General features: G+C 38.0%; 1 protein-coding gene across 8 annotated transcripts in view; it reads left to right on the top strand.

The window, feature by feature from the left end:
* The window catches only part of EPB41L5 (erythrocyte membrane protein band 4.1 like 5), a 139,158-nt gene that overhangs the window by 99,995 nt on the left and 26,158 nt on the right, over nucleotides 1-13,005 (top strand). For all 8 annotated transcript variants that reach the window (XM_059166627.1, XM_059166626.1, XM_059166625.1 and 5 more), the window contains exons 17-18: nucleotides 2,119-2,282; nucleotides 9,237-9,334. In XM_059166627.1, the coding sequence (XP_059022610.1) occupies nucleotides 2,119-2,282; nucleotides 9,237-9,334 (262 nt within the window). The remainder of the gene's footprint in view (nucleotides 1-2,118; nucleotides 2,283-9,236; nucleotides 9,335-13,005) is intronic.

The following is a 13,005-nucleotide window of genomic DNA, read 5'->3' as shown; positions in this document are numbered from 1 at the left end:
TGGATGGGAGTGAGGGGGTGGGGGACCATATCTGGTAAGAGCAGGGGAGTGCATTTGGGGCCCTGTGAGGCCCAAAGTGTCAAGACAGCACTTAATATTGAATCTTAATTTCATGGCTTACACCCCAGCAATCAGTCTGCATTCTGCCCTGATTCCTCCTCCAGCCTCTGGCAGCCACAAATCTACTTCTGGTCTTTATGGATTTGCCTGTCCTGGACATCTCATGTAAATGGACTCATAGATTGTATTTTGTGTCTGGCCTTTTCCCTTTAATGTCATGTTTTCAAGGGTGATCCATGTTGTAGCATGCGTCAGTACTTCACACCTTTTTATTGCTGGTTAGTATTCCCTTCTGTGGTTATACCACATTTTATTTCTCCATTCCTAGTTGATGGGCATTTGAGTTGCTTCCACTTTTTGGCCGTAACGTATAATGCTGCTGTGAACATTTGTGTACACATTTTTTGGTGGACATATGTTTTTATTTTCCTTTGGTATATGCCTAACTTTTTCTTTGTTTTTTAAATAGGGTTTTGTTTTTTGGTTTTTGCTGGCTATAAAATTTGGGTTGATATTTTTTTCTTTCAGTGATTTCAAGATGTTCCCCTTCTGCCCTCCAGCATGTATTACTCCTGATGAGAAATCTGCTGTCATCTTTATCTTTATTCCTTTGAACATATATTGTCTTAGGCTGCTTTCAAGATTTTCTTTTTATCATTGGTTTTAAGCAGTTTGATTATGATGTGCTTAGGTGAATTTCCTTCATATTGCTTGTGTTTAGGGTTTTTTAAAGTTTCTAGGATATGTGGGTTTATTTGTTTCACCAACTTTAGGAAAACTTCAGCCATTATTTCCTTAAAAATTTATTTGGTCCCATTCCCACTTTGGAATTCAAGTTACTTACACAGTACACTGTTCGAAGTTGTCCCACAGCTAACTGATATTCTTTTCATTTGGGGGGGATTCTTTTTTCTCTGTGTGTTTTATTTTGTATAATTTCTATTGCTCTGCTTTCAAATTCAGTACCTTTTCTAATGTCAAATCTGCTGTCCATCCTAGTCAATATATTTTTCATCTCCATGCTCTCAAGAAGTTTGATTTGGGTCTCTTATTATATTTTCTATGTCTCTGCTTAACTTTGTGAACATACGGAATGCAGAATGCCTTCTCTGCTAATTCTGATGTTAGTTTTTATTGATTGATTATTCTTTTAAATATGGGATATCTTTTTTCTGCCTCTTTGCATTCTGGTAATTTTTCAGTGTATGAGTGATATTGTGAAATTTACTTTGTTGGATGCTAGATAATTTTATAGTCCTCTAAATCTTCTTGAGCTTTGTTTTAGGATGCAGTTACTACTTGGAAACAGTTTGGTCCTTTCAGGTCTTCCTTTTATTATGTATTAGGTGGGCCTGTTGCCATTATTCTCCACTACTGAGGCAAGATCTTTCTGAATATTCAGTGCCTTGTGAATCATATATTTTTACAGTGTGGGAACAGGCACTGTGGCCCATTGTGAGTGCCACTAGTTCTTTTTCCAGCCAAAGGGAGAGAGGAAATCCTGTTGGATGATTCATTCCCCAGCCTAAGGGAGTTTCCTCACGTCTATTCTCTGTTGGTCTGCTGAATATTGCTGGGGACCCTCTGCAGATCCTCAGGATTCTCTCCTTGAAGTGTTGCTCTCTCCCTTCTGGTGCTTTATCTCCCTTAGTCTTTCTAGATTCTCAGTTAAGGGACTTCTCCATGTTCTGTCTCATTTCACCTTTTCTGCACCACTGTGTGGAAATTCTCTGAAGGCCATCATAGGGCTTACCTTTTTTGTTTCCTGAATCTGTTATCTGATGTCTAAATATCTTGAAAATAATTTCTTTTTTTTTTTTTTTTTTTTTTTTTACCCCTTAGGTTATTTTAGGGCAGAGGGGATGGATGCTAAATCTTGTCCCTTTTGCACCATTTTTGGCTGGAAAAGGTCTGCCCAAAAGGTTTTGACAGATAACTAAACCAGTTGAGATGCAACCTCTTACATGGATTTTTTTTTTTACCCAACAGGTATTTTTGTTAGTATTTAAATTCATGATACATTTCTCGGTCTAAGTTAGTCTTCTTTCACCCTTCCAGCTTGCCTCTGAATACTGATTTGCTAGATAGTCCAGAATTACTGGAAACAACCATTGATGATATAGTTGGGGCACCTGACACTCTGGAAATACCCCAAGCGCCAGATGAAGTTAACATAGTAACCAGGCAAACTGGATTGGAAGGAACTAAAGAGGAATGCGGGAGTAAGTAAATGTTCTATGTAACATCAGGGACAACTTTTTATTTCACGTCTCTTTAAAATTAGCTATTTAAATCTGTTTTTTCAAGAATATTTTATGTAACACTTGGATTTTAAAATTTAATAAAGAATAGTTATTTTTTTTCTGGCTTGAGGGTCCATCGAAATAGTTAAGAGCACAAATTAGGACAATTAAACATTTGTGTCATTTATAAGTCATTAAGCATTCATGACTTTTCAAACTTGCTTTGTACTGTTTCTTGGATGAAAATTAAGAGAAAAAAGATTTACTTAAGGATTTTCTATATAGCACAGGATTTAATAAATGTTTGGATATTCCTTTGGCTCCTAGAAAGTATTTTGTTATTAATGAGGAGTATTGTTGCCCGAACCTGCAAAAATACACAATCCAGGGAGAGTGCTGTTTTTTCTTAATCTTTTAAAAGATTAAAAGGGCCTATTCTCCTGAAACTGTTCCAAAAAAATAGAAATGGAAGGAAAATGTCCAAACTCATTTTATGAGGCCAGCATCACCTTGATCCCAAAACCAGACAAGGATCCTATCAAAAAAGAGAATTACAGACCAATATCCTTGATGAGCACAGATGTGAAAATTCTCACCAAAATAGGATTCAATAGTACATTAAAAGGATTGTTCACCACGACCAAGTGGGATTTATTCCAGGGCTGCAAGGTTGGTTCAACATCTGCAAATCAATCAATGTGATACAATACATCAATAAAAGAAAGAACAAGAACCATATGATACTCTCAATAGATGCTAAAAAAGCATTTGACAAAGTACAGCATCCCTTCCTGATCAAAACTCTTCAAAGTGTAGGGATAGAGGGCACATACCTCTATCTATATTTATCAAAGCCATCTATGAAAAACCCACTGCAAATGGCATTCTCAATGGAGAAAAACTGAAAGCTTTTCCACTAAGGTCAGGAACACGGCAGGAATGTCCATTATCACCACTGCTATTCAGCATAGTACTAGAAGTTCTAGCCTAAGCAATCAGACAACAAAAAGAAATTAAAGGCATCCAAATCGGCAAAGAAGAAGTCAAACTATCACTCTTTGCAGATATGATACTATATGTGGAAAACCCAAAAGACTCCACTCCAAAATTGCTAGAATTTGTACAGGAATTCAGTAAAGTGTCAGGATATAAAATCAATGCACAAAAATCAGTTGAATTTTTTTTTATACCACCAACAAGACAGAAGAAAGAGAAATTAAGGAGTCAATCGCATTTATAAATGCACTAAAGATACCTAGGAATAAACCTAACCAAGGAGGCAAAGAATCTATACTCAGAAAGCTATCTGTACTCATGAAAGAAATTGAGGAAGACACAAAGAAATGGAAAAATTTTCCATGCTCATGGATTGGAAGAACAAATATTGTGAAAATGTCTATGCTACCTAAAGCAATTTACACAATTAACAAGTCAGGAAATGACAAATGCTGGCGAGGATGCAGAGAAAGGGGAACCCTCCTACACTGTTGGTGGGAATGCAAGCTGGTGCAACCACTCTGGAAAACAACATGGAGGTTCCTCAAAATGTTGAAAGCAATTTACACATTTAATGCAATCCCTATCAAAATCCCATCCATTTTTTTCAAAGAAATAGAACAAATAATCCTAAAATTTATATGGAACCAGAAAGACCTCAAATGCCAAAGGAATATTGAAAAAGCCAAAGTTGGTGGCATCACAATCCCGGACTTCAAGCTCTATTACAAAGCCGTCATCATCAAGATAGTATGGTACTGGCACAAAAACAGACACATAGATCAATGGAACAGAATAGAGAGCCCAGAAATAGACCCTCAACTCTGTGGTCAACAAATCTTCAACAAAGCAGGAAAGAATATCCAGTGGAAAAAAGTCTGTTCAACAAATGGTGCTGGGAAAATTGGACAGCCACATGCAGAAAAATGAAATTGGACCATTTCCTTACACCACACAAGAAAATAGACTCAAAATCGACCAAGGACCTGAATGTGAGAATGGAATCCATCAAAATCCTTGAGGAGAACACAGGCAGCAGCCTCTTGGGCCTCAGCCACAGCAACGTCTTCCTAGGAACATCACCAAAGGCAAGGGAAGCAAGGGCAAAAATGAACTATTGGAATTTCATCAAGATTAAAAGCTTTTGCACAGCAAAGGAAACAGTTAACAAAACCGAAAGACAGCTGACAGAATGGGAGAAGATATTCGCAAACGACATATCAGATCAAAACCACAATGAGATACCACCTCACACCAATCAGAATGGCTAAAATTAACAAGTCAGGAAATGACAGATGCTGGCGAGGATGCGGAGAAAGGGGAGCCTTCCTACACTGTTGGTGGGAATGCAAGCTGGTGCAGCCACTCTGGAAAACAGTATGGATGTTCCTCAAAAAGTTGAAAACAGAGCTACCCTATGACCCAGCAATTACACTACTGGGTATTTACCCTAAAGATAACAAACGTAGTGATCCAAAGGGGCATGTGTACTCGAATGTTTATAGCAGCAATGTCTGCAATAGCCAAACTATGGAAAGAACCTAGATGTCCATCAACAGGTGAATGGACAAAGAAGAGCGGTGTATTTACACAATGGACTACTATCAGCCATCAAAAGAAATCTTGCCATTTGCGACAACGTAGATGGAACTAGAGGGTATTATGCTTAGCGAAGTAAGTAAATTGGAGAAAGACAACTATCATATGATCTTCCTGATATGAGGAAGTGGAGATGCAACGTGGGGGGTTTGGGGGGTAGGAAAAGAATAAATGAAACAAGATGGGGTCAGGAGGGAGACAAACCATAAAAGACTCTTAATCTCGCAGAACAGACTGAGGGTTGCTGGGGGGAGGGGGGTCAGGAGAGGGTGGTGGGGTTATGGACATTGGTGGGGGTGTGTGCTGTGGTGAGTGCTGTGAAGTGTGTAAACCTGGCGATTCACAGACCTGTACCCCTGGGGCTAAAAATACATGATATGTTTATAAAAAAATAAAAAAATTAATAAGAAAAAAGATTGAAAGGGAATCGTAAATTGCATATTGAAAATTTCTATGTATTTGTGAATTTGGTTTGGCAATAAAGCATAAACTGCCTTTAAATATAGGGGCTTTCTATTGAATCTCGGTGTAATATGTGTTCATTTAAAAGCACCTCATTTATGTGGCTATTCCCAATTTTGATTTTTTTTTAAAGATTTTATTTATTTATTTGACAGGCAGAGATCACAAGTAGGCAGAAAGGCAGGCAGATAGAGAGAGAGAGGAGAAAGTAGGCTCCCTGTTGAGCAGAGAGCGCAAAGCAGGTCTTGATCCCAAGACCCTGAGATCATGACCTGAGTCAAAGGCAGAGGCTTTAATCCACTGAGCCACCCAGGCGTCCCGCCAATTTTGATTTCTATCACTAAAGTCAGACACCATCTTTAAACAACTTACAGGGAACTGCCAGTAAGTACACTATGGTCTCTGAAAAGCATAGAGTATAGCAGTAGTATGTAGTAATTTAGAATAGAAAGTGTTAATGAAAAGTTACTCCGTGCTTCAGGTTAATAGGACATGTTTCAGTACTACTGGTAATTGGCTTTAAAAATGTATTCCTTTGTTCCTTAAGTAATCAATACAAATAGAAAGTGAAGGAAATGTTCTTAGCCAGAAGCAGAACTAGGTTAATACAGAGTGTTTCCAGGGTTAAAAATAAAATAATCTTTTTTATAGAGGTGGCAGTATTGATTTTATATATACATTCCATTTTGATTCCATTATACAAATGCAAAAAACAATTTTTCCTCTCTTTCAGTGATGCCATAGCATAGTGTTGGCAAATTGCATTTATTTAGTGTATGCTTTCCAGGAAATTGTTTTGGTTTGGGAGAACATGGTAGAATGAACTTAGGAAGATGCCTAGAAAATAAAGGAGCAAGTAAGATGTAATAACTCTTTAAATAACTCTCTGATATATCAAAGAATTTATTTTATGATGCTTTATTGGTGAATCTTGGATCAGCAACTTCAAAGGATAGGGAAGCAGGTTTAGAATCAGTATAGAGGAGACTTAAAAATCTCTCTGCCATGTATTGGAAGTAGATACCTGATAGTAAGTGAGCACCTCATTACAGAAGGTACTCAAGCAGAGCTTAAATGATATTAAAGTTGTGGCAGAAGAAATTATTGTGTAGTGTGGAGGTTTCATTAATAAGATTTGCTGAGTCAGATTTATAACATTTGTTCAAAGTCATTCAGTGAAAATAGAGTGTTTTGCTATTAAGAATTAAGGTCTTAGAATCCTGGTGTCCAATTTATTTTGTATTTTCTTTTGGCTATTATGTTAAAATCCTGATTCACATGGGTAAGTTGTTATAAATAGTAACTTTAAAAAAAATAGCTTATCCTGTTATTTTAGGATTTTCCTCAGCCAAACAGAAGTAGCACAGGAAGCTTTATTTTAACCAGAAAATGCCCCTAACCCAATATTTTTAGATTTTAAGTTTTGGAGTATTTATTGGCATAAGATAAAGTATTTGTGGTCTCAACATCATCATGTTAAAATTTAGTATTGCATAATTTGAAGCGTTAAGAAAACCAGGAGAAAAAAAAAAAACCCAGGAGATATAAATTAAGAATGTAAATGGAGGCACCTAGATGGCTCAGTTTGTTCATTGTCTCTTGATTTCGACTCAGGTCCTAATCTCACTTGAGATTGAGCTCCACACTGGGTGTGGAGCCTGCTTAACATTCTCTCTCTGCCCCTCCTTCCTCCTCTCTTAAAAAAAGGTATGTAAACAAGTAGGAAAGATTTTGTGAAGATCAGTGTTGAATTTGTGATTCTCAGTTTTGTACATTAAAATTACCTGGAAAGTTTTAAGAACTACCAGTAACAGAAAACTACCTCTGGAAGTTCTGTTATCATGGTTCTAGGATCAGCTCTAGGAATCAGTATTCCTTAAAACCTCCCCATCTGATTATAATGTGTAGCCAAGAGAGGGATCCACTGAGTTAATTAATGGATACTTTTATAAGATCTTTTTTATCTTATTTGATTTTAAAAAGGAGCAAATGATTTCATAGCGTTTTCCTCCCTTTTACTGGGTTAAATAGGAATTACTACGCATTCAACAGCTTTTTTTGGGTCAAGTAACAGTGTAAAAACTTAAACTCCTACCAAATCATCCCTGCGTGGCAAGATTATTAGAGTGGTTAATTTTTTTTTCCCAAGATTTTATTTATTGAGTACCTGGGTGGCTCAGTTGGCTAAGCATCTGCCTTTGGCTCAGGTCATGATCCCAGGGTCCTGGGATCAAGTCCCACATTGGGCTCCCTGCTCCGTGGGGAGGCTGCCTATCCTTCTTGTTCCTTATTCCTCCCTCCACTTGTTCTCTGTCTCTCAAATAAATAAATATAATCTTTCTAAAAAGTTTTTATTTATTTAATAAATTAAAAATATTTTATTTATTTGAGAAAGAGAATAAGAAAGGGGAAGGGCAGATGGAGAGGGAGAAGCAGGCTCCCCCCGGAGGAGAGCCCAATGCAGGGCTTGATCCCAGAACCCCAGGATCATGATATGACCCAAAGGCATACACTTAACCTACTGTGCCACCTACTGCGCCACCTAGGCGCCCCTAGAGTGGTTAATTATTTTTAAATAAAGTTCATTTAAAGCTGAACTGTGTTTAATATATTATCTTTTCAATGGTTAGAGAAATTTATTTGTAATGTGTTTTGCAGCTGGGCAGAACATAAGACAAAAGGCTTGTCCTGCAAGCCTTTTGAAACATCTTTGAAATACCTTGTGTTTCAATACATACTCTGTTGAATCAGTTAATGAATAATGTATGTTCTTAATCTGTTTGCTCCACAGAAGTGTAGTTTTAGGCAGTGTATATAGTTAAGGTCAAGGAAAGAAAGTGGCAAAGTACTAAAGTTTGGCAGGAGGTGCCACTTCCAGTCAGCGACTAGAGAAGAATTAGGCACAAACAAGTCAGCTGCAAAAGACTAGAAGCAGGGGACAACAGTTGAAAAGGACTGCTGCCACGAGCAACTCCACAGTCTCACTTTTATTGGATAGAAAACAATAGCCAACAGAAGGATTGATGAAGGTCAAACGTTAATCCCGCCTTGCAGACAAGCAAGAAGGAAGATAAAGTTTATAGTTAAACAAGCACATTCAAAGGACTCATCTAACTAACAACCTGCTTCTGGGAAGAGAAAGGAGCGATAAAGGATAAGGGGCGCTTCTGGGAAGAGAAAGGAGCGATAACGGATAAGGGAAGCAGGCGGTTTTCGTTCCACCCTGAGCTGACCAGGCGTTCCTGGGTGCTCGGCTTCCCTGAAGTAGGTGACGCTCCGCTCCACCCTGGGCAGGCCGGGCGTCCCGGCTGCATGGCTTGTGTTAAGGGGCGGCCTTCCGCCCTGAGCGAGCTGGGCATCCCCAGCTGCCCAGCTTCAGGGTCGTATATCGTCCTTCTCCCCAAAGACCTGTTGCCAGTATATGTATTTCTTAAGGCCATATCTAAATGTGCTTGGTAACTAGTAAAATCCTCCAGGGGTTACAGTTTAAGTAACAAATTGTTCCGAGGGGCAGCAGCTAGGAGGAGCTTGCTTGTATTGTGGTTATGGAAGGATGGTGTCACAGGTGTTCTCTGCCTTTTCTTGGTATCTTTTGGCTAGTAAGCCTTCTTAACCAAACATGCTATTGAGATTCCATACCTAGTGGCTTTCTACATATGGTATAGATACAAGGCAATATTCCTGTAATGTAGGTTAACTCTTAAATTAATAGTTATCTGGTTGTAGAAAGAAAATATATTTATTTTCTACAGAATTCCAGGTTATTCCATTTAATTGTTGGTAACTGGTATTGGAAAAACAAAACGTAAGTATATGCCCTCACACAGCTGTGACAACCTGGCAGACTAAGAGGCCATGTTGCCATTTTTTTTCCAGCATTAAAAGAGGATTCACAGAAGCTCAAACACCTTGAAGTGGAAAGCAGTCCATTGCCAACTTCTCGTCCCAACGTTGATGTCAACATCAACAACCAGGTATTCATTTCTCCTTCATATACCTGCACACATCTCCAGACCTCCTAGAAATCCCTGCTTTTTCCAAAGCTGATACTTTCTCTTTTATTTTTCTGGGGAATGTATGTGTGCTGACTTCTTTCAAACATATTTCAAAGGCACAATTCTTGGATGTTCGGGAGGAAAGGAGGAAATTCGGGCAGTGATAGGAACTGTGAGGTCATCTCCTGAGTGTTTTCCAATAGGTATGCAAAGAGTTGTGGCTGTTTTAAACTTACTGTTTTGATTTAGCCCATTCTTTTTCTAATTCTGTTCAATAGGTACTGATGTAGTTGAAGATGACAGCTTTTTTAAAATTACAAAAGGATTTGAGACAGTTGGGTGGCTCAGTTGGTTGAGCATCTGACTCGTGGTTTCAGCTCAGGTCATGATCTCAGAGTCCTGGGATCAACCCTGCACTAAGTGGGGAGTCTGCTTGAGATTCTCTCCTCTGCCCCAGTCCCTTGCCTCTGCCTCCATGCCCCGTGTGCACACTCTCTATCTCTCTCTCACTCAAATAAATAAAAATAAAATTGCAGAAGGGTTTGAAAAGTAGCTGCTCTGTCATATAAATAGGAAGAGAATGGAACTTGAGATGCTTCAGCTTTGTCCTTCATAACTTTCACCACCCTGTGCCCTTCGAATTTTAGGTGTGGGGTGTGGGGGGGTGCATACCAATATAACCAATTAAACTTCAGTTAATTGCTTGAGTGTAATTTAAAATTTTTCTTAAATAGCTTAAAGGAATAATTAAAGTAAATAGAATGAGATAAAAATAATTCATTTTAATCTGCTACTAGATGTCCCTACTAAGTGGAAGAGTAAATTTTAGATAATAATCTAGAGACACCCTTTTTTCCCCCTATATATAGACAACAGATAACATGGATATGTTGAATGAATTTTGTTTTGATTTTAAAGAGGAAAGGGGACCAGCTGGTTTGCAGTGTTGTTTCATCCTTGGATAACTAACTGAAATTTCTTCGGAGGCCAGTGTGATGTAAAGAGTGATTCTCTTCTTTCTTGCCATTTTTCAAACTATCCTTTTGAATCGAGGTTTTTTTTTTTTTTTTCTTTTTCTAATATGTTTTTGCTTAGAAATGTCTTTTAGAAGCTGATTAAATTTCAGACTTTGATTTTCTTTTTTTAAGATTTTAGTTATTTGTCAGAGAGAGTGAAATAGCACAAGCAGGGAAGTGGCAGGCAGAGGGAGAAGCAGCTCCCTGCTGAGCAAGGAGCCTGGTGTAGAACTTGATCCCAGGACCTGAGCCCAAGGCAGACACTTAGCCAACGAGCCACCCAGGCATGCTGACTTTCATTTTCATGACCCCTCAATATTTTTCAATTGTATTTGTGTGTTTGGTTTCATATTCTCAGTTGTTTTACTATCTCTGTAAGTAGAGGAATATAGGGTCAGAAGCAAAAGAGTTAATTGAAAGCTTTAGATGGAAGTTTTAGATGGTTAGAAACTAATGAGGGAAAAATGTAATGGAGGACTGGAATAATCCTAAAGGAGAATGTGACTGGTGAATCTTGGTGGGCATAGGGTGGGGGAAGAGGAGTGATTGTTACACTGGAAGGGAGTTCATCGACGTGTTTCTTTTGTAAAATTCCCTGCATGTCTCGTTATAATATAACTGAGGCTCCAAAGCAGAGGACCTATTCAGTTATTCTTGAAGCCTTGAAAAAAGAGGAGTGTGTAGGGGGGTTCAGTGTAGGAAAGGGAGTGTTAAGAGTGGCTTTTAGGTAAAGGACAGTGTTCCATCAAGAAACAGTCTGAGGTTCACATAGCTAGGAGAAATATTAGCTAATATTTAGTGAGAGCTTATTCAATGGCAGGCAGGAACAACAAGACCTCAGTGTTGTACTAAAAACTAGGAGACATCTGATCACCTTACCATATGTCTTTAGAACTAGAGTGTTGTATAAAAGTTGATTCATATTTTATTTATATGACACATTTTTAATCCAATCTGATTTCTCTACCTCTATAATCAATAGTTCATGTTTGCTTGGGGAATACAAATTAATCTGAATAATCAGCTTTACTAACTAAAGTAATTTTAGGATGAAAAACTTGTAAATAAAATATATTGTTCTAAAGCAAAGCATTAGTTTTGGATGATCAGCTCTAAGAATTGTATTACTAAGAAGCTTTAAGCCATGTTAGGTTCAGACTAGCACTACTGGCAGTAGAGCTGACTTCAAATTCATGTCTTTAGAACCCATTTTAGAGGGATCTCATGCCATGTGAGACCTGTGTTACCCCGGATTGATGCAGTCATTTGATTTCCAATACACTGTTGATTCAGCTCTACCAACGTGTTTGCTGTTTACTTTTTTATAAGATAAACTAATGAGGGGCACCTGGGTGGTTCAGTCTGTCAGGCATCTGCCTTGGGCTCAGGTCATGATCTCAGGGTCCTGGGATTGAGCCCTGTATCGGGCTCCCTGCTCAGTGGGGAGTCTACTTCTCCCTCTGCCCCTCATCTTGCTCCTGCTCTCTCTAATAAATAAATAAAATAAATAAATAAAATATAAAATATAAAATAAATAAATAAATATACACCTTTGTGTGTATTTAGTAACAATATAAGGTAAACTAATCTTCTAAAGCAGAATTCTTAACTTGCAGATCATGGATCTATTCATGAATAATTATGAGGAGGGCCTTAAACTCTGAAATTGAGTATATATTCTTTGGTTTTTTTTTTAAGATTTTGTTTATTTATTTGACAGCACAAGTAAGTAGAGCAGCAGGCAGAGGGAGAGGGAAAAGCAGACCCTCTCTCTGAGGAGCAGGGAGCCCAATGCAGGACTTTATCCCAGGACCCTGAGATTAAGACCAGAGCTGAAGGCAGATAGTTAACTGACTGAGCCACCCAGGTGCCCCTTGAATACATATACTTGTCATTGATTCATTTATATATTTTTTCTGAAAAGTAGATCCTTATTTTGTTAAATTCTCAAAAGGGTCCATGACTCAAAAAAAGAATGAACCATCACCAACCTTAAAACAACTCATTGAATCTCTCCAAGGTACTAAAAAGAACTTTACTTTGGTTAAAAGGTTCATGTAAATATTTTTTAATCCAATCATTTCAGTGTTGGATCTCTCAAAATTAGGACCTCTTATAAGAATGTACCCTGTTTCTTGTAGATTTTACTGTTTACACTATTCACCTTGGTTGTTTGACTAAGTGCCCTTCTGATAGATGTTCACATTTCCCAGTCAAGATTGTTTTAAGAGTGCAGGTCTGCATCTGGTGGCATTCTGCCTGGAACGTAGGCAAACTTCAGATCAACTATAACACCTCTCACCTAAGTTCTCCTGTAAGCTGACTCTGACAGCCAGGACTACTCTCCATTAGAGTTGGAGTAGCCATAGTCATTTCAGTTCAGGTCTCATTTGGGGTATTTAGGAATCAGGGTGTCCTTTTAATGCTTTTGGTCATCTGTTTGCCACATTTTGGGCATTCAAGGCAGTCATATCAGCAGCATAGTAACTGGCTGACACTGAAATTATGTGCTATAATAAAATAAAGTGAAAATATTTTAAAGCTGTTAAACTCAACTTGTATTTCAGTAATTTTTTTATGTACTCATACATCGTAATTGTAGAAAATAGATTTAAAGAAGTAGGAAATTTTAAA

This window comes from Mustela lutreola, chromosome 3 (assembly GCF_030435805.1).
Source record: "Mustela lutreola isolate mMusLut2 chromosome 3, mMusLut2.pri, whole genome shotgun sequence".
Lineage (NCBI taxonomy): Eukaryota > Metazoa > Chordata > Mammalia > Carnivora > Mustelidae > Mustela > Mustela lutreola.
Note: the sequence above shows the minus strand (reverse complement) of the source record. Positions and strands in the feature narration are given on the sequence as shown.